The sequence below is a fragment of the Panthera onca genome, chromosome B2, assembly GCF_046562875.1.
Source record: "Panthera onca isolate mPanOnc1 chromosome B2, mPanOnc1 haplotype 2, whole genome shotgun sequence".
Lineage (NCBI taxonomy): Eukaryota > Metazoa > Chordata > Mammalia > Carnivora > Felidae > Panthera > Panthera onca.
The window spans coordinates 130,713,741-130,735,955 of record NC_138343.1 but is presented as its reverse complement, the minus strand read 5'-3'; the positions used below and the strand labels follow the sequence as shown (position 1 = coordinate 130,735,955).

General features: G+C 38.1%; 1 protein-coding gene across 1 annotated transcript; it reads left to right on the top strand.

Annotated features, from left to right (window-relative positions):
* The first annotated feature begins 547 nt into the window (after positions 1 to 547).
* FBXO30 (F-box protein 30) lies at positions 548 to 17,889 on the top strand. Its single transcript, XM_060616841.3, has 3 exons — positions 548 to 746; positions 8,807 to 10,844; positions 15,745 to 17,889. The coding sequence occupies exons 2-3, from the start codon at positions 8,823 to 8,825 to the stop codon at positions 15,946 to 15,948; spliced, it is 2,226 nt and encodes a 741-aa protein (XP_060472824.1). The 5' UTR covers positions 548 to 746; positions 8,807 to 8,822; the 3' UTR covers positions 15,949 to 17,889.
* Positions 17,890 to 22,215: the final 4,326 nt, after the last annotated feature.

Here is a 22,215-nt window from a genome sequence, read left to right as displayed (position 1 = left end):
CACTAAGCTACAGGACTCAGGTGCACTGAGTTAGCAGGCACAAAGGTTTGCGGCAGCATCTTCAAAGATGCAGCGAGAGCGGCTCGCTTCTTCCTGAATATGACGTAAAGGGGAAGAGCACCGCACTGAGAATTAAGGGATCTGGCAGCTTATCCTACAATTTAGGGAGGGAAACAAGACACCGTACTTGGGCCTGCTTCCTCAATTCCAACAGTACAGGTCTAGGATTCCCTGCAGGAATACAAGATTCCAAAGTCCAACAGGATTTGAACTAGCACCGTCACGGCGGAGACACGTGGGGCCCAGTGGGAATCCCCTGGCTGGGCGCTCGGAGCCCAGGACTGCAGAGACTCTACTCCCCCGCTACGCTCGGAGCATCAGTGGGCGGTGTGCGCGTCCCCGTCGGACTCGGCGTGCGCGTCCCCGTCGGACTCGGCGTGCGCGTCCCCGCCGGGCTCAGCGTGCGCGTCTCCGCCGGGACTGCAGCCGCCGCCGAGGCCGGGCCCGGTCGGGTGGGCGGGGCCGAGGGGAGCGGGGCGGGGCGCGCGAGGAGGGCTGCCGCCAGGGGAGGAGGCGGAGGAGCTGGAGGAGAGGAGAAAAGGCGGCGGCCCGGCGGGGCTGAGAGGCCCGGAGAAGGAGGACTGCACGGGGGGTGTGGGGCGCCGAGCGGCCGGGACCGCGCGGAGCAGCCGGGCACGGCGGCCTCGGCAGCCAGGGCCTGGGCCGCGGTTCGGCCGCGCGGGGCGGTGAGTGTCGGGAGGCCGGCGGGGGAGGCCGGCGCGGCGCGGGCTGCGCCGAGGACGGAGGCGGCGGCCGGGCAGTGCGAGGCCCGCGGCCGGGGCGGCGGCGGCCTCGGGGGGCGGCGGGCCGGGCCTGGGCGGAGTAAACACGGCCCGCGCCGGCCCCGCGGGTCCCCGGCCGGCCTGGCCTGGCGCGCCCACAGGGCGTCCGCGGCGTGGGCGTCCGCGCAGGTCGTCCTGCCCGGCCCGCGGGGGGAGGCAGGCGGTCAGCAATGGCGACCCACGCGCGAGCCGCGACCCCCGTGTCACCTGGCTGGCGTGTCCGTCCGTGTGCTGGGGAGGGAGGGAGGGGTGGAGCGGGGGGTGAACTTGGGAAGCCCTCCGAACCTTGAAAACCCGGCTTCTCTTTCCTTTTGCCGTTGGGAAACTTGGGTTGTTTGGGGACAGACGGGTTAAAGGAAGATTGGGAGGCATTATTTACTGTCTTCACGGGATGAGTGAAGTTGGTAACTTTTCCATTCATGGTAGTGAGCGGATCTTAGCCTTAGCCTCTGAGAGCCCTTATTAAAGAGAAACTTCCTGATTTTCTGGATCTGGGGGGTATGACCGTTTCCAAGTTATTTGTGTCCTGTCCGTGGAACGGTGCTTGGAAGGGGGCCACGGAGTGCACGTTGAATTCAAAGTAACCTCCTTTGAGTGTTTTTAACGTGTGTATTTGGGAGGATAGAGACAGACGGGCAGAACAGTATGTTGTTTACCATGGTTCTTGCACTCCGTTCCCCTCTCTTGTTTTTCTTTCTGAGCTCTGTCGTAAGTCCCAGATAAAAGATGGTTGGGAAGGAATTGACCTTTTATTCCGTAATTACTTTGTTGACTCTGATCCAAGAGGAAGCTATTTATGGGCATTCTGATATCCGTGTAGATTAACTTAAAACTCTTTAAATACAAACCTCCCAAACTTTTTAAACTTAATTTTATTTTGTTTTTCTGCATTTCAATACTGTGTTGTATCCTTTAGAGACCTAGTAAGTTACATGAGCAGATTTTTGCCTTTGCTCATATTTGCTAAGGTTTTACAAAGTAGCACTCCAGTTTTCGACGCAGCAAAGGGAAAAGAGTAGCTTAAAATGTATGTTTAGGATTTTTCTAAGGGTTTAATTTTTCAGTATGCAGTTTTCGCTGAATCACTGTTCTTTATGCTTAGTCACTGTTTCTTACTCCAGAAGCCTAATTGAGGATAACATGGTGTTTTGGCAACTTTTACATTGCCAACTTGTTTTCACCTAGTACTTTAATGCAGTGACGTAAGCTTTTTTTGTGGCTCTGGACTTGTTAGCGGGTGGAGTTCTGTGAGTGTTACCAGAGAACTGAAGTTTCTGGTATAGGCAAACTTTTATGCATTCCAAGTGTGCTAGGTGTTTAATTTCAACCCAGTATTTCTCCCTATCTACCATTGGAGACTTTTAAAAAATACAAAGTATCCTAATACAATACCTATGAAAGAGTGGTAATACTTTGAGATAATGTATATAGTTAGAGGGGTATTTTAAGGTCACCACATATTCGTGTTTACTCTTTGATCTAGTATATTACAGAAATGTGACTTTCAGTGGGGTAAGCCCTGTGCTATTTTGTATGATTTTGGATACATCTTTTAACCGAGTTCCTATGCCTGTTTCATTAAAAGGACATTGTATTTGTAGAATTCTTTGACAAAGTCTTCAATGAAAAAGCTATATAAAATATTTAACTTCAATTTCAGTTTGATGAACTATGCGAGATGAACTATGAACTATGTTCAGTTTGATTGAACTTTGTGAGAACTATGTGAACCATTAGACTAATGGTTTTTATGCTGTAGGCAGTTAGATAATTACAGACATACCCCAATTAAAACCCAGTCCAGAAATCTTTTATAAAAAGGATAGGTCTTGTGTGTGTGTGGATAATGTTAATATAGGTTGTTTCCTCATACGGTTGCTTTTGGTAAGCTTTATAATTATAAATGACTTGATATAAAACATTATTTTACATTAAGCTTTGTGTATGTAAATGTGGCTGTTGTGTAAAGTGAAGTACATCTTTTTCTGAGGAATACATTGTATCCTGTTGGGCGCATATAATTATAACTAACCTTTATAGAGTTCCAGGTTGTTTTAACAATAGAGTAATAGCCTCAAGGTCACAAAGCTGAGATTCCTTGGAAGCCCATTCCCCTCTGCCATGATGCTCATTTCAGTAAGCTGAGTACCACCATTTGGGTGGATTATTTTTATCTGAATATCTGCTCAAATAGGTCTGGTCTGAGTATTAAGTATTTGTTAATATTATTTTAATTTAAGTCTGTAATAGTTTCATTTGCTTATTTAGTGGAGAACATTGCAAGCAGTTAGAACTTCACTTTGGAATAAACTACTCATGACCATATTTAGACTAGAAGATATATGTTTTGATTATATCAAAAGGAGAATAGTTAAAAATTTGAAAAGAAATTCTGTATAATTAGGTCATGATTCTATAAATAAAAAAGCAGAACCAAAATCGAATACAAAGAATGTATACAGTGTAACCCATTTAGCCATTTTGGACTCATCAGGAGGGCATGTGCTTTGAGTTGGAAGTTTAAGGATAGTGGATTTTCAATCTTGCCTAGTCACTGCCACCCCCCTTTCCCGCTCCTTTTTAAACCAGTGAAATAAGATGTCCAACTGAGGTTATAGATTTATTATGGTCTTTAATACTGATTGCGCTTGATCTGCAAATCACCCAGCAGGTGTTTCTATTTAATATTGTACAGTTAATTGTATTACTGTGACCAGTGCCTCCAACTGTAGCATGAGACTTGCTTGGAGCCGCTTATAACTGATTGCTAAATGTCAGATTTCAGTTGTAGACTTGCTTGTGTTAACTAATTGAACATGTCTGTCTATTGTTCCTTTTCAGCCTTACATTGAAACAACATTTTATTGTTTAAGTGGAATTCTGTTTCATCTAGTACTGTAGTAGCTGTAACATTAAGCAGTAGGCTGATGCCACTTCCTTTTTGGAGCTTCTTAACCATATACCTACTCAGGCACCTGCACATGTGCACACACCTCCACCTCTCTCTGCTTTTCTTTTTGAAACGGCACAGAGTTGATTAGGGAGTTAAAATAGTGGGACAATATACAGGCAAACATTTACGCCTATACCTTTTATGACTATTATTTTTTAAGATTTTAAAATAATGAGAGGTTGAAATCAACTTTCTTTGACTTCCTTTTCCCTTTGATTTGCTTTTTTCGTAGTCAGTTTACTCTGTATATAATGCTTGGAACGTATAACTTAGGTCCTCAGTAAATGTTTGAGCATTACTGACTTTTTATAGCTGGTACAGTGAGGTAATTTTGGCTCAGTCTGATTGTCTAATACTAGGTCTGTAAGGTTGTATTTTTTTGTGAAGTATGTAGACTCCCATGACATCAGGAATCTCATTTTGTTTTGGAATCCATTTGGCTCTTTCTTGTAGTATAATTCTTTCATTTATTCATGTTTCTAAAATAAGTGAAGCTCCAATTAGGCAGTCTGGAATAAGGGAACACAAGAATGGATGAGACAGAGATGGTTCTGTCTCCTTCATGAAGCTTGAAGTTTTCCTGTGCAGGTAGTTATTAAAGGATAACGATTTACTTAAAGAATTGCGACTGGTATTACCAAGGAAGAATGCAGAGTGTACTGAGCCCACAGCATAATGTGAGATCCATACCTTGTCTTTGGTGTGTGGAAAATAACATTTAAGCTGCAACTTAAGATTCGAGGCAGGAGTTGGAGGGGAGGTGTGCGTGTGTGCATGGGTCTTGCCAGCAGAGACATAGGTAGCAACAAGCTGCGTTGAGTGCTTTGGGCGACTTGACTTAGTGTTGTAACGGTCATGCCAACTTGCAATGTATTTATTTATCTCCTTGCTTACTTTGATGAATTTGGAAAAATAAAGAAATGGGTTTTTGAGGGCAGTTATTTTTATGTCTAGAAATAGCCTTAAATGACAAGGCCTCATTTCACTGTACGAGAAAATGGCATGTTAAAAACTATTTTTATGGATTGCTTGTCAGTCAGAGAGTATGAGTTGGCCAAGAATTTCTGTTGGAGAAAATTGACACTATTGTAAAGCATTTAATCATTTACAAATATTTTGTAGTCTAATGAGACTTTTCCCAGTCATTCAATTTTAAGTGTAAATTAAAAGAGATGTTATATGGAATGTTAAGATTCTTTTTAAAGAGAGTTTAAGAAAACTTAATACTGAGTTTTCAATTAAGCTTATCTTTAATTTGAAGGCTCAGTTTTAGCAACTTGTTTTCTACTGAGTCTGCTGTGTCACCGTTCAACTGATAAGTCAGGGACGGATGCTTTAAACCCATTTCACAGGATTTATGACCAATTATAAAATACTTTATGGAGGTATATTTAATTTGGTGATGATCTTGATTAGAAAAAGAATGGATCTGGAAGTTTAAAATTTTTAAGCTGAGGATTCTATCCCCAGAATACACTTTGGGTATTATCTAGTGCATTTTCTTAACTTATTTTTGAATATATTCACTTGTAAAATGGAATTAAACTTGATTCCTACTTTATATGGCTGTTTTGAGAATTGTTAAATTTGTATTCTTGTTCCATAAGTTTATACTGAGTATTACAAATGTAGGTTATTTTAAAAGTAGTTTTAAACACTTTCAAAGTGAAGTTATGTGCTATTGTAATTACAAAGGACCAAAAAGACTTTCTTGACCACAGGGGTGACTAAGTGTTGGAATAAACTACAAGCAAAGTTGTGTAATCTCCATTCCTCAAATAACATCTTAAAATTGGATCACCAGTTACTGAAGTGTACTGCCTATTTTCTTAAGCTTTTATGAGTAAACATATCTGTTGTTGTCCGTGTGCATTGATCAGATACAGACGTAAATCCTAGCTCTGCCACTTACTAGGTGGATGACCTTGGGCAAGTCACTTAAACCTTTTTGAGCCTCAGTTTCCTCTGGGTTGTTGTGAGTATTAAGGGACATTACATGAAATGATATACATCAGGGATAAAATTGGTACATAATTTGTATTTTTTTTTCCTTCGAAGTCTACTTCAGTAAATAAATATTGTAGACTCATTGCTGTGGATGCTTTTATTTCTTTTTATTTTTTTTTAAAACATTTTTCTTATTCCGAGGGGAGTAGTGTGGAACAAACTATTGTGAAGCTTGAGAGCCCTTCTACATCTTCCTTTCAAAGTTGTCGCTGTTTTGCATTTAACTTAGTTGTTTGTAGCAGTTGCTATTTTAGAATTAAGTGATGTTTTTGAGATGTGTTCTGCCTGTGTGGTCATGTGATGTGCACATAACATAAAGTGTTTCTACAAGTTGTGAGAGCAGTGGTCACTTCTTTAGAACTGCGTGTATTTTTAGGTTCTCTCTTAGTAACAGTCAAGCTTATAACCCCTCAGCACGTGAGAAGAACTCAGTCTTATTGCAAAATAAGAAAGCTACAGCTGTTTTCACAATCTAATCACTCAGTAAAATTTGTCTTAATTCTTACTAACATTTCTCTTTGAACCTCTGCTCAATTTACAAATGTTTGTCATCATTAGTCTTGTCATTTCTTCTATTATGACTCTGTGAGCATGTGTGTGTTTAACATACAGGTTCTGTCTTAACCTGTAAAATTTATGGGGATAAACATTCAGAAGTATTTAACTCATAATTTGTAATTTTTAAACACAATTTAAAGATACAGTTTTCTTGTTAAATGTGTGTTTTGGTTTTTACCCTCCAGGCATCAGTAAGTGCCACAATACCAACTCAGAAATTTTTCCACTTAATCAAGAGCTCTGTCAGTATTAGGTAGACTTTTGTTATTGTTTGGCAAAAATCAACCCTGGACTGGAGAAAAATAAAAAGCAAATTTGGGAGTAGTTAGTTTACATTAGCCACCTGGAACCCAGGTAGAATTTATGGAAAAATATGTCAGAGAGCTAGTAATCTTTTATGCCCTGCAGTGAAGAAAATAGGCTAAGAATCGACTTCTTACCCAGAAAATTATTATCTATTACAATGTAATTTAATTTGGGAAACGTTGAGATGAGTTGCTTGTGCATGTAGAAGTAGAGATGTATAATAAGCAATCGGCTGTACAGATCTAAAGTTTGGAAGAGGGGTCCGGGCAAGTGGTATAGATCAGTTTTCAGCATATGGGTGGTAATTGAAGCTTTTGAGAAGTTGAGAGCACCCGAGGGGAATGTATAGAATGAGCAAGAAATGACATGCTCCCTGAAGAAGAGAAATATTGTAGAAGAAAAGATTAAAGAATAATCAAAGAGATGGGGGCGGGGGGGCGTGCGAAATCAGGGAAATGTGACATCTTGAAAACTAAAGGAAAGATAAATATGTCAAAAGGGAGGGAATAGTCAGCATAATAAAGGAAATGGCCAAGGAAGGTGAGGTCTGGAAAAAATGCCCTTTGGATTTAGCATTGAGGATCTCAGAGCCATTTTAATGACTGGTGGTAAAAATAAAGACTGATTAGAGGGCAGAAGAGTACATGGGAGAGTTGAAGGTTTGTTTTTGTTTTCTTCCCTTCTGAAAGCTTGACTAGGAAAAAAGAATAGTAGTAGAAGGAGGATATTGTTTTATTATTTAGGTTTTTAAAGATGAAATAGTTTTTTAGGTTTTTACTGCTCATAGGAACAAGTCAGTAAAGATGTTGAAGATAAGAGAAAAAAAATACAGTGCATAGTGTCAGTAATTATATCAGTATATTTTGCTGATGTTTTCTCTTATTTTTGTATAAAATTTTTCATGATAAAGGCAGGAAAGACCATTAGGTATCTGTAAACCCTTCCTAATATTTTATAGATACTATTTCTTTGCTCAAATCCTCAGTGACTTCCTATTACTTAAAGTCTGACCTCCTGAGAGTAGCATATAGCGCAGTCTTAATGATTTGCTTTATTTCTAGTATCCTGCCTCATCTCCCACAGCTATGTAGTGTTTCACCTTATGATCCAGCAACACTAGGAAACTTGAAGTTCCCTGAATATGTTTTGCCAATTCTTACTTTTCTGTATTTACATATGTCATTACTTCAACATTGAATACTTCCCTACCTTTCCAAGTCTCCCCTCCTATGCTTAAGATTTCCCGTCTTTCAAGACTACTGTGAATTCTCTAGCCCCTACCATGCTGATAATTACGTTCTCCGTGTTACCATTCTACTTCTGTCAAATCGATCACATAATATGTGACATGATTTTTACTGTTGTGTCTCTGACCTGCTGTAGTTCACTGAGAGGAGGCACCATGTCTTACTAATAATCTTTATATTGCCACACCAAACACAGTGCCTGGTGCATACTAGTTAAACAATAAATAGATGTTTGATGAATGAATGGAAACTGTGACCCTCAGAAGTAAGTGATTTGCCCATAACCACCAACTGAACTGGAACTTAGGTTTGTGGGTAAATTCCCTCTGTGTTCTAATTAAGGCTCACTATGGTGATCACTGTGTAGAAGGAGTGATCAATAGACGAAATCCTAAATGAATTCATATATTTAGAGGGAATCAAACAAAAGCTTCTAATACTTTTAGTTAAGTATATTCATGAAATTTAGATCATTCCCTTTTAAGAAATGATGAGATTTCTGCAGTCTGGGTGCTTCAGAATCAGTCTTAAAAAAATAAAAGCTAAAACATTCTTGGAATTTATAAGTTAGATATGCATTAATTTGTTTTTGGCATCAATTTATATACTACACAGTATACTAGAATTCAAGTATTATATTTTGGACCACTTGACCTCTTTAGGTATATTGTTACATGATATATGAAAATGAACTGCGGTTCTTTGAAGTGCTTAAGTTGTTTCAAGACGGACTGATTGTATGTAAAGTAAACTTGTTAAATATGTTTATTTTATGTATTTCATCCTGCAGTAAGTCAGTACACCTTTATGACTTGATTTATATTATTCAACAATTTTTAAAAATCGACCACTTTTTGCCTAACTAATTATCTTTTTTCCATCTCAACAAGTAGAGCTGGACTGGCCATTATGGAGGAGGAGCTGCAGCATTCACACTGTGTGACTTGTGTCAGTAGACGGTGTATGATCAGACCGGAGCCTGGGATCTCCTGTGACTTGATTGGTTGTCCACTGGTTTGTGGAGCAGTTTTCCATTCTTGTAAAGCTGATGAGCATCGACTTTTATGTCCATTTGAACGAGTGCCTTGCTTAAATAGTGATTTCGGATGTCCGTTTACAATGGCTCGAAATAAAGTTGCTGAACATCTGGAAATGTGTCCTGCAAGTGTGGTGTGCTGTACTATGGAGTGGAACCGATGGCCAGTTAGTTACGCAGATCGGAAATCGTATGAAAATCTAAGCAGAGATGTCGATGAAGTGGCACAATTAGATATGGCCTTGGCCCTTCAAGACCAAAGGATGCTCTTAGAGTCTCTCAAAGTAGCCACCATGATGTCAAAAGCAACTGATAAAGTGGCAGAACCTAGAGAACAAATCTCAGTTAAATCAAGTGTCCCGGAAATACCACATACTAATGGTTTGGTATCTGTTGATGAAGAATCTTATGGTGCACTTTATCAAGCTACTGTAGAAACAACCAGAAGTTTGGCTGCTGCCTTAGATATCCTGAATACCGCCACAAGAGACATTGGCATGTTAAGTACAAGTCTTTGTGCTTCTGCAAATGAAGTGAATGAAGAGCAAAATGCCAGAGAAAGCTTGCAGAATAGACACTTGAAAGACCAGGACCATCTTTATGAGGAGGAGATAGGAGCAGTAGGTGGAATTGATCATAATGACACAAGTCTGAATTTCCAGTCTGAACAAAATGGCTCAAGTGATTTATTGTATGACTCGAACACCAGTTCTTATGGCACTTCTGCTCTTTGTAATGGCTTTTCTTTGGAAAATATATGTACACAGGCCATAGACCAAAGTCAGAAATTACATGGTGATTCAAAACAAAGTAACTTAACAAATGGAGAATGTATAGCATCAGATGGCACTTCAGATCCTTCCAGTTCACTTTCAGTAGCAGCACAACTTAATGCTTTGCCTAATGGCACAGTTCAGCACATCCTCATGCCAGATGGTGAGGATGAAGGAGAATTGTGTTGGAGAAAAGTAGACTTAGGGGACTTGAGGAATGTGGATGTCTTATCTTTCAGTCATCCTCCTTCATTCAAATTTCTTTCTAATTCATGTTGGTCCAAACCAAAAGAAGATAAAGCAGTAGATACATCAGATTTGGAAGTTGCAGAAGATCCAATGGGCCTCCAAGGAATAGATCTAATCACAGCAGCATTACTGTTTTGTCTAGGAGATTCTCCAGGTGGGAGGGGTATATCTGATAGTCGCATGGTTGATGTATATCACATTGATTTTGGGACTCAGACTTTTTCACTTCCATCTGCAATATTAGCTACAAATACAATGGTTGGGGAGATAGCTTCAGCTTCTGCTTGTGATCATGCCAATCCACAGCTTTCAAATCCAAGTCCTTTTCAGACACTTGGGCTGGATTTAGTATTGGAATGTGTTGCTAGGTATCAACCCAAGCAGCGTTCAATGTTTACATTTGTTTGTGGACAGTTATTTAGAAGAAAAGAATTTTCTTCCCATTTTAAGAATGTGCATGGTGACATTCATGCTGGACTCAATGGCTGGATGGAACAGAGGTGTCCTTTAGCATATTATGGTTGTACCTACTCTCAGCGTAGATTTTGTCCATCAACCCAAGGAGCAAAGATTATACATGACCGCCATTTGAGGTCATTTGGAGTTCAGCCTTGTGTATCTACCGTATTAGTGGAGCCTGCTAGAAACTGTGTGTTGGGATTACATAGTGACCATCTAAGTAGTCTTCCTTTTGAGGTCCTACAACATATTGCAGGCTTTCTTGATGGCTTCAGTTTATGCCAGCTGTCATGTGTATCCAAGTTAATGAGGGATGTATGTGGCAGCCTGCTTCAGTCGCGTGGAATGGTCATACTGCAGTGGGGGAAAAAGAAGTATCCAGAAGGAAATTCATCATGGCAAATAAAAGAAAAGGTTAGTTTAATCTCAACTGTATCATCTCGTTAATTGACATATGGTAGACACTTAATGTTGCAGAATTAATAAAATTAAGATCTTGTTGAAAAATTGACCATTCTTCAATCTGACAGACTTTTTAAACATAATGATAGTTAATAGAAAACTAGGCTAGAATTGTTTGTCATAATCACACATTTACTGCAGACATCCTAGTATTGGGTTCTAATTTGGCATTCTGATGTGTAAGAGGCCACTTGTGGTTTTTTAGTTGAGCAGTTCTGTCCTTATTCAATTCTTCTGTAACAACTCCTTTTGAATCCATGTTAACCACCTTCTATTTTGAGTTCCATCTGAAACATTTTCACTATAGGACGATGAAGGAAGCGAGGACAAGGTTTCTCACTGCTTACAATTGGCAGTTTCTCTCCATTCCTAGCAATTTCTTTCTTAGAATTTGGTTATTTCAGGTAGAACTTAAATAGGGAGAGATGAAAAAAGTTACAAGTGCTTCTATTAGTAAGTGATCAGCGGAGTATTTGGGGGGATAGAGAGCATAAATGGATAGATGTGGAAATGTGGTAGGTTGAAGTTGGACTTGATACTAGGGGTGGGGGCTCTGGATGTAGGACTGTACAAGAGAGTGTTGCATATTGGAGACTTGTGCTGGGGATTGAGGCCGACCTGGGAACGAATCCTGGCTCCACCATTTTCTCTTGTGAAAAGTCTACTTTTGTCCACCTTCTTTTTATCTTTATAATTTTTTAATTATTTTTTCAGAGTAATTTTTATGCCCATCATGGGGCTCAAACTCACAATGTTGAGATCAAGAGTCGCATGCTGTACCGACTGAGCCACCCTGGGGCCCCTACTTTTGCCCGCTTTCTGAGGTACCATCTAAGAGAAACTAGAAGGCATTACAAGTATCTTTTATTGCAGATTTTCATTTTAGAACATTTATAATGTGACATTTTGCATTTTATAAAGTGGAAGAATCTTCACCTTGGTTGCACAGGTTTCAAATCTCTAGCTACTTTGTTCTTATCACCCTTAGGTTTTCTCTGACTTTTATTCATTTGCTCCAGTTTTTCAGAATAGAATTCTACATCTTGTGTGCTCTCGTGAAGCTTTGACCAACAAATGAATACACTATTTTATCATTTTTTTCCCAAATGGGAATTCTAGTGGCAGAAGGTTTCATACTTGCTGTGTATCTGCATACACATACAGGTGACGTGGTGTCTTTCTCCCATTCGGGATGGGATACTCTGAGTGTGGTCTCTTTTTGTCCTTGCTCATTAGTATTGACCTATGAGGTAACATACTTTCTGGGAATTCTGTTCCTGCAGAAAATCTCATCTAGGAGTTTAAATTGCCATCATTTACGCAGAGTACTCACACATCTGTATCCTGGCTGCTTTCTCCTGAACTCTAGACTGTACAAGCATCTCCTGGACATTTCCACTTGACTGTCTCACAGGGCCATCAAACTCAGCATGTCCAACCTACTCTACATCTACATCTCTATCCCCCCTAATCTCAGCAGGTGGCCTTATCATCTATCAGATTGCCTAAACTAGGAGTTTGGGAGGTAGGGTTGACTTCTTTTTCCCCCCTTTATTTCCATGTGTACGTAATCACAAAGTCTTCCTGAGTCTCCCTTCTTCATACCACTCCGGTTTGTTTTATTGTTTCCACTGCCATTTCCTTAGCTCTGTCCCCTTCGGCTCTCTCTTGCTTACCGCAGTAGCCTAACTGGGTTTCTGTTCCTAATTGGGTCCTTCTCCAGCATATTCTCTCCATAAGGACTAGAGTGAGAAATATTTTCTTGTTTTAAGTATATTTTTTAATGTTTCATTGTTTGAGAGAGAGAGAGAGAGAGGTGGGGGGGAAGGGCAGAGGGGGGTGGACAGAAGATCCAAATTGGGCTCTGAGCTGACAGGTTGACAGGAGCAAGTTCAGTGTGGGGATCATACTCACAAATGGTGAGATCATGACCTGAGCTGAAGTCAGACGCTCAATCGGCTGAGTCACCCAGGCACCTTAGAAATATATATATTTTTTGGGGCGCCTGGGTGGCTCGGTCGGTGAAGCGTCCGACTTCGGCTCAGGTCATGATCTCACGGTCCGTGAGTTCGAGCCCCGCGTCGGGCTCTGTGCTGACAGCTCGGAGCCTGGAGCCTGCTTCGGATTCTGTGTCTCCCTCTCTCTCTGCCCCTCCCCTGTTCATGCTCTGTCTCTCTCTGTCTCAAAAATAAATAAACATTAAAAAAAATTTTTATAAAAAAAAAATATATATATATATTTTTTTTTTTTCAAATGTTTATTAATTTTTGAGAGAGAAAGAGAGACAGCATGAGCAGGGCAGCAGGGCAGGTTGAGAGGGAGACACAGGACCCGAAGCAGGCTCCAGGCTCTGAGCTGTCAGCACAGAGCCCGACTTGGGGCTCCAACTCACAGTGAGATCATGACTTGATCTGTCTCTCTGCCCCTTCCCCGCTCACAGTCTGTCTCTCAAAAATGAATAAACATTTTAAAAAAATTTTCTTTAAAAAACAAGATATTTGGGGCACCTGGGTGGCTCAGTCAGTTGAGTGTCTGACTTTGGCTCAGGTCATGATCTCACCATTCGTGAGTCAAGCCCTGCGTCAGGCTCTGTGCTGAATGTCCAGAGCCCGGAGCCTGCTTCGGATTCTGTGTCCCCCTCTCTCTCTGCCCCTCCCTTGCTCATGTTCTGTCTTTCTGTGTCTCTCAAAAATAAATCAACATTGAGAAAAAATTTAAAAAACAAAAAACTTCCATGTTTGTTTATTGTTCCAGGATAGAGAAAGATTCCTTAATGAAACATTTAAGACTTTTTTATAATCTCAAATTGTAAGATTCATATCATAAATCTTACGTCTTCAGTTTCCTCTTGTTCTTATATTCCACCTATGTTGATTTACTTAACAGTTTCCTGATGTTTTCTTTCTTGCCTTGACTTACAGCCTTCGAGTATGTTGTCCCTAACACAATACCTACATTTGAACATTTGCAATATGCCTGACAGTATGCTAATAAGCATTTTACTTCTGTTAATTTATTTAATCCACTGTCCCTATTTTATGGATGAAGAAACTGAAGTTTAGAGAAGTTAAGTAACTTGTCCAACGAATTGATGGATTCAGACCTAGGGAACCTGTCTCTGGAGCTTGCGTTCTTCATCTTCTCACTATATTTCCTGCTTACTCTACAGATCTTACTTCCTCAGGAAAGCCTTCTGGAATCCCCACCCCACACTGAAGCCTTCAGGGAGGTGCGCTGCTCTGTGTTCGCGTGGCGCCTGGTTATGTTCCCCTACTAGAGCACTCTGCTCTTTTGTAATTCACTGATGAATTGTCAGGTTTTTTTCATTAGACTGTAAGTTCCTTGAGAAGTGAGACTCTGGGAACTAAAATATCTACTGCCTAGCACAGCACCGCCATATAGCAGGCACTAATGTACTCGAGGAATACTTTTGAAAGAACAATTGGCCCATGACTAAGAAACCTTGTCATCAGGAGGTGGGAATCATCCAGTTTTTCCTGAGTTTGTTTCACCAGACTCTTAATTAATTGTGTGGAAGTAGGGAGGCTGTGTGCCACCATTGAATCTTAAACGAATTTGTTCTGCTGAAGTTTAACAAAACTCCTAATTCTTCCTCTAGTTTCATAGCTACAGGGGATTGTAAGGGATGCTGATGACATTTGTAATGTCTGTTGGTAGCTGCTCTCTCAGACTCGTAGGAAATAACTCCATGCAGGAGGAATGGTTGGTATAACCCCAAGGGATACAGGGAGTAAGTACCCTCTGTGCTGAACAGCGGTGACCTCTATTGCCAGCTGACAACTAAGTGTTCCCACAGAATTTGAAGGCATCTGGCCACCCTGGAAGACATTGCCCTCCTTACCTGAGAAGCTCTAATGAGTGAGTGCTGAGGTCTTTTCTGAAATCTGCTACTTTCTAGAGTTATCTGCTGTTTATATTGTATTCAGTGTTCTTTCACATGTGCCTGTTGATGAGCTTAGCTAGAATGCCTAGGCCTGATCTGTCCCATTCATGCTTGTTACCTGAGTCTGTCCTCCATTCTTGCTTGTCACCTATGTTCAGGTAGCTTTATATTTAGAACTGTAAAGATGAGAAGGGGTTACAACTGTCATTGCTGGACCAATAAGGTAACATTGTTCAGGGCTTGGAGCTGTTGAGTGAGCAAAAGGGGAAGTAGCCCATATTTTTGCCAATCGACACATGAATAGGGATAGCAAGTGGATATTTTGCCTAGAAATGCATTTTACAATGATCTGGAATAAAATTTGACTCATTTTACAAAAGCTTTTTTATATAAATTTTTTAGAAACATTTTGAATAAATTGAAGTACCTGTATTCATGAATATTACGAAGTACCTTGGGTACTTCTAAATAGTGTATTTTTTGGCATACTTCATATAGTGTAATAGGAATGGGAGAAAAACTTGGGGAAAAAAATAATAATGTGTGTTGTCAGCATCTCTAGACTCTGAATAGTTCTCTGTGGCCAATTGGATAGGATGAAAGAATGTACAATATATTATTTTAGGAAGTAGCTCTGAATTAACAAGGTTATGATTTTTTAAAAATTGCTTAATAAATCTAGTTGGATGTAGTTTTTAATGTTGAGTTTTTTATTATTTTTGGTTACTGCATTTATTGAGATCATGATGTCATAGAAGTGATTTACAGGTATTTGATAAACAGATTTGCCTCCAAATGGATTTACTCATTTACAGTTTTGTAGCTAACTGCTTGAAACATTATATTGGCTATTTCTCTAACAGTACAAATGTCTGCAGTTGGACCAAGAAGTGTATTTTGATTCTTGTAAATTGACTTGTTTAAATCTGAAGTAGAATTTTCTTTTAGGTATGGCGATTCAGTACTGCATTTTGTTCTGTAAATGAATGGAAATTTGCTGACATCCTAAGCATGGCTGACCACTTGAAGAAATGCAGTTACAATGTTGTAGAGAAACGGGAGGAAGCAATCCCACTGCCGTGTATGTGTGTGACACGAGAACTCACTAAAGAAGGACGTTCACTTCGCTCAGTTTTAAAACCTGTACTTTAGAGACTGTAACTCCACTTGCACATACATGCAAGCACCTAGTATAATTTGTTTGTCATAATGTGACACTTTCTTGTATTAAAGATTACAACTAGCTAAATTTATTGCCACTATGTATATAATGTTTTGAAGTGACATATATTTTTATAAAGTCCTGTTTAGTTGGAAAAAAGTTGCCTTAATGTTTGAAATGTGTGAAATTTTTGGAACTTGCTGGACAGGGTGATTTAATTTTTAGCTACATAATTTTCAGAACTAGTATTTTTAATGGTGTGCATATTTTGGTTTTTAAATTTTTTGCTTCTTAAACTAACAAGATCCTGACCAAACAATTTATTCCTCATGTTTTCTGTGGGTTATAACCCATGCATTCGAAAAGCAAAACTTTGAATCAAATTTTTTCAGCATTTGTTTTTCAGATAAAAACATTCAATTGCTTAAGGACTGCCATAAGATCATTATAAGATTTTTATTTTCTAGTGCTCCCCTTATACAATTGTTGATACACAGATGATCTTTAATATATATTTAGGTAATATTTAAAATCATGACAGATGTTTGGTAATGCATTTATCATGTTTTAAAAAGACTCACAAAAATATTTTCACCTTATATATTTGCAGCTCTCATACAGAGAATGACCATATGCAACTTTTCGTTTTTGTTAGACACCGCATCCAAAGACTCATGGCAGTGTGTTTTATCACAGGTTAAAGTGAAAACAAAAAGCCTGTGAATTTATTTTAATTTGAAACTGTTCATCATATTCTGCATTTGCTAGGTTTCTGATATTTGGAGAGAAGAAAATATACCTCATTTAAAGTTTGGGTTGGGCACATTGTGTGAATAAATTTCAAATCTTCAGAATGCAAAGGGCTTAACTTTCTTTCCTAAGCATTTAAAATTTTGCCTTTTTATAAATCACAACTATATTGTTTTAAGACGTTTAACAATGTGAAATTCGGTGTCTTTGTAAGATGACAATCATGAAATGGAGAAACCTGTCTTGGTTGACAATCTCTTTAAAACATTTCCAAGTTTATTTCCCATAGACTTCTCTACCAAAATAGTAAGAATTGCATCTTTGTGTAAAGATCAAGGTATAACAGAAAAATACTCCAAAGTCTTATTGTTGAGGTACTTTATTATAGTTTTCAAATTGACATACACCATAATTAACCTGATGTTAATTAATCAGTTTAAAAAAATGAATATATGGTGTCAGTATTTAGAAATAAATTGCAAAGATGGGGACATATACTTAAATAATTTGTTTTAAGTAACTCCTGGCATTTAGTAGTCTGAAATGGTGACAAGTTACTTTGCTATAAAACATCAAACTTCTCTTATGTTTTCTTACATTTGTCCCTGAGAATGCTCTATTGTTATTAGGGTCTTGATTACCATATATGGCAATCAGACTGGGCAGAGGTGTTCCTTGGGCAGTAGCAAAAAAACTCTCAACTACTTAAGACTTATTTTGGTTGGGTCACATCCTTATTACAGTTGGAAATATAGCATTGAAGGCTAATCAGTTGTTTTGCCTCACCTGTCATTTTAATTAATAGAATAATTATTTCTCCATGTTGAAACTTCAACTGTGAGATTGAATTCTATACTATTTCTGTAAAAAAGTCAGAAATAAGATACCAAATACTGTCAAATATAACTCTGCCTTTTAAAGTTTTGCTGAAGAATGTGTCTGGTTAGGATAGCACAAACATTAACTTTTTGTTTTATGGTTGTGCTTGTTTGGTTTTTAAGTTTAGACTTTTTGTTTCCACACTGGATCATGAGATATTTAACAGTTTTCCACCTTATATTTCTTTTACACATCTTTGGCTGTTTTCTTTTTTGTTTGTTATGCCACCATATGATTTTGTTAAAATGTTTTCTTTGTGCAGCATTTGTTCAAATTCTAATAAAATTAATATTTTCCCTTTATGTGGCTCAGTAACTTAAAAAGAAAAACTTTATTTGAAATAAACTTTTAATACTTGTTTGAGAAATTCCAAACACAGTGTTTCTAATAAGTGTACATTTTCTGCATGTTGTAAAAGTTTGTTGATTATCATTGCTCACCCTTGTTGTACTGGTGGGCATTTTTTTTTTTTTTTTTTTTTTTTTGATATGGAAAACTCATTGACTTTCTGTGCCTTTTCAGTGTCTTCTTGAAATTAGTCTCATCTAGGCGTTTTGAAAGGCTGAAGAGTTTCTGGCTATATTGTTTTTCTAAAACTTGTAATGGGAACAATCTATCTGGGTGTTTAAGCGTGAAAAGGTTTGTGTGTCAGTTGTCATTTGAGAGTCTTTGTTGATTTCTTAGTTTTTTCTGACCAAGATAAAGGGCAGGTGTCAGGATGGAAGGAAATACCTGTATTAAATTTTATCTGCTGCCTCCTTCCCTAGAACTGCATGTCTCTGTTTTTCTCATTCTCTATCTTTCTGTCTCTGTAATTGCCTTTTGAGACTCACAGATCACTTAACAGTAGGGGTTCCTAGGATCATCTGGGAATTTGTTAGAAATGCAGATTCTTGGGTCTCTCTGTAGACTTAATCAGAAACTCTATGAAGGAAACAGCAGTCTGCTTTAACAGAAGCCTTCAGGTGATTCTGATGCACTGTAAGTCTGAGAACTTAGAGAAGAGCCTGGGACATGCCAGCTATTCTCCTGAATGATGTACTATTGGAGTCGGTATGTTTGAGTATATACACACGTGTAATCCAAAATTAAGAGTAATGGTAATTTGTTATTAATGGTTAAATTAAGTGATGTATGTTGTGTCAATCATATAGCTATATGACAAAATACATTGGGTGCCGTGGTTGTTGGACATTTTTTTAAAAAAACTAGGACTTACTAGTGTTTAAGTTTTACTAGTGTTATTACTAGTATTTCACTTGTGTTTCTTCTGTTCAAAGTAAATTGCAGTGCAACTTACAGTTCATTAGCATTAACCTTTAGCCTTGTCATCATCCGTTCTTGTTTAGTGGTTGCAGAGTCATGTGAACATATTCGATTTCTAGGATAAACAAAAAGAGTAGACGTAGACATACTGGATTAAATCCTACAAAAATATTTGTAGGAATCCTTTCAACCCTATCGTTTAGAGATATTAAAGGTTGATAGTCTGGTAATCTTTTTTTAGTCTTTGAGCCTGTGCTACATATCCCATCAGTGTAGTTGCTGTTATTGACAGTGGATATTAGGATCTTAGTAACTTCACAGATAATGAGGTTTTCAACAAAACTTCCATATCCCTTGACGATATGGTAGTTTCCATTACTATATTGATAGCATATTGTTAACCTCTAGCAATTTGCAGTTTTTGGCATTTAGAAGCAAAATAGATTTCTTCATATTTTGCATCCCAACCTAAAAAGATCTAGGACTTATTAATTGTAAAAATTTTCTAAGGACTAGTTATGCAAACATTTAAAAATTGTTTCATGCATGACACACCATGTCAGAAGGTGACAGGATTGGGTCCCCTGCAGGTGGAGGTTTAGGATTGCAGTAGAAGAAAGCAGCTAGCCCTCAGTCTCTTAGTAGACTGGCCAAAGGACAAAGTCTCCCATGGGAAGGATTTCTCTCATATGTGTTTGATTACCTAAATACTCCTCTAAGTAGTCTTACCTAACAGGTTCATGAGGCCTAGAAAGTAAGGGAATGTTAGTTATCCCTTTAAAGAAAATCAACTCATGAGTGACTCATCCATTGTATTTAATTTAATTCAGTGATGGGTTTTGTTAGGATTTGACCTAAATCTGATTTCCAAACAAGTTTTAAGCTGTGTAAGTAAAGACCAATTCTTGTAAACTTCTTTCTAAATAAACCAAGGGAGAGGAAGGATGGTTTTGTTTTAATGTCACTTTTTATGTAATTATTTTCTTTGATTTAAAAGGTCAAAGTAAGTTCAAAAGATAAGTCCTTTCAAGTTTCTGTTCTAATGATGACAAAATTGAGGTACTCAAAGTTCAGGTACTGATGATTGTATGGGGATATTTCAGAGAAATGTGTCCTCACCACCGGGTTTACTTTTCTACTTTACTAACTCAGAAAGAAGGGACATTTAGATATAAGGAAATTACTTTGGAAAATGTTGTTGCCTGGCATATTTGATTCCTAATAAGTGTTTTAGAAAGAAATATTGGGCAATACCAAGAGGAAAAAAACTAGAAAGAAACTAAGTGTGTTGTTCGGAAAGTCCTTTGCAAAAACTAGGTTTTTTGCTGAGTTTTTGCCAAGTATTTTTTTGCATCTGTGATTGGTAAAATTCTATATAGGCTTATTGTTTATATATATATGTATATTTATTTGCATGTGTAATCTTCACGAATTGGCCAAGTAGATTTTAATACATCTTGACGTATATTAATGGAGATACACCTTGAGGTCCTTTTTTTTACCTTAGAACATTTCAAAACTGACATTTTGTATTCAGATTGTTTGACATTCAAATATGTTATTTGGGGAGTGACTTTTCATTAATAACTGCAAAGAAATGGGCTACCAGGATGTCTCATGAATGTACTCTATGGAAATACAGTAAAAAGTCATTGATATGAATCTCCTATAATTTTTTCTCTTTTTGACATTTTCTGGTCTGAGTATTGTTTACTGTGAAGAAAAGTATTTTTGAAGCAAACCGACAACATAAGTGTTTCTTTTCACCGATAAAATTTTGGGCATCCTCCAAATCACTTTATGAATCTATTTGCATGCAAGTATTGTGATAGGAGGTGGTTCTTCAGTACGTAGCTAGTTCTAGTGCTGCTAATAGTGCATGTGTTTGAAAGCCCTAAAACTGCATTTCCGTTGAACTCTTAAGACCGACCAACTCATCGAATTATCTTTTCCCAGTAAAAGCAAATTCATTACTTTTTACCATTTTCTATTATAAATTGCCGGAAGTATCTTTTTCTCAGACAAGATCCTTAAAGAGGCACATAGGTTGGTGTCCATGTTGGTTCATTCTTTGGCAAAGGTTAGAGGTAGCTTTCCATACCCCTTTCAGTCAAAGAGTAAAATTAATTGTTGCATTAATATTCAGTGATGTAATGATATAAAAACAGTAGCAATAATGTGTTATTGCTCAAAAGATTGAAGTTGAAGATCAGAGATACTGCCCTTTGCTGTCCTGCAGTTTTTTTTTTTTTTTCATTGAAATCCCCTTTTCCATGTTAATTGTCATTAATGCTTCAATTTTCTGACCAGGAGATCAAAATAACCTAGATTAAGTATACAGAGTTTTCAAAAACTTCTTCTAATCAGCACATGTTTAGTAGTTTGGGCCAGTAAGTTTAGATTTGATTAAGTAACATATTTAGCTTCTTTTAAAGTCTCAGTTGACAAGTTTGTAGTATCGAAAAACTGAAGTATCAGCATTCAGTTTTAACTACGTTATTTGATTAAAAGAAATCAAACCATAGAAATAGAAGTGATCACAAGTATAACATCTATTCAAGAATAGAATTACCCGGTGAATATTTAATGATGTCAAGTGGGTGTCTTTTATATCAATTGATAACTTTAAAAAACTAGGACTTATATTAGAAAGGGATTTGAAATAGAGAATGGTATTAATTCCCTACAACATTCCAATAGCCTTGTGAGAAAAACTGACAAGAAATAAATTGCTTTCAATGGTTAATAATTCAGTGGAAATGAATTCTTAAGATTTTAATGCTGCATATAAAATGTTAAAATTGTATTGTTCATTTGATCAGTGTTCAAACACCAGTCAGTCCTGGAAACTTGAACGCATTCTGAAAGATAATTGCACTGACTCATTCACTTACCTCAGGTGTCATTTAGTTTTCCAGTATATCTTTTTCCCCCATGGTTTACATTAATAGTTTCTCCTTAAGTGCTAAAGGATATGGTATTTCTTGAAAAATATGCTAAATGAAAGAAGCTAGATACAAAAGGCCACAAATTATGTGATTCCATTTACATGAAATATCCAGAATAGGTAAATCCATTGAGACAGGAATCAGTTTGTGAGGGGCGGGCAGGGAGGGGTGGGAGTAGTGGGAAGTGACTACTTAATGGGTACTGGTTTTGTTTTAGTGATGAAAATATTCTAGAAGATAGTGTTGATTGTACAACATTGTGAATGTACTAAACGACACTGAAATGTACACTTTAAAATGGTAAATTTTATATGTATTTAACCACAATTATGAAGGGTAGGAGTAATTTTTACCAAAGCCAAAAAGTACCTTGTTCTCAAGGTTTATAAAATGCTCCAGTTATGGTTTAGAATT

Coding starts and splice junctions, on each gene's coding strand:
- FBXO30 (XM_060616841.3), top strand. CDS start 8,823: ATGGAGGAGGAGCTGCAGCATTCACACTGTGTGACTTGTGTCAGTAGA. Junction 10,845..15,744: donor CATGGCAAATAAAAGAAAAG/GTTAGTTTAATC, acceptor ATTTTCTTTTAG/GTATGGCGATTCAGTACTGC.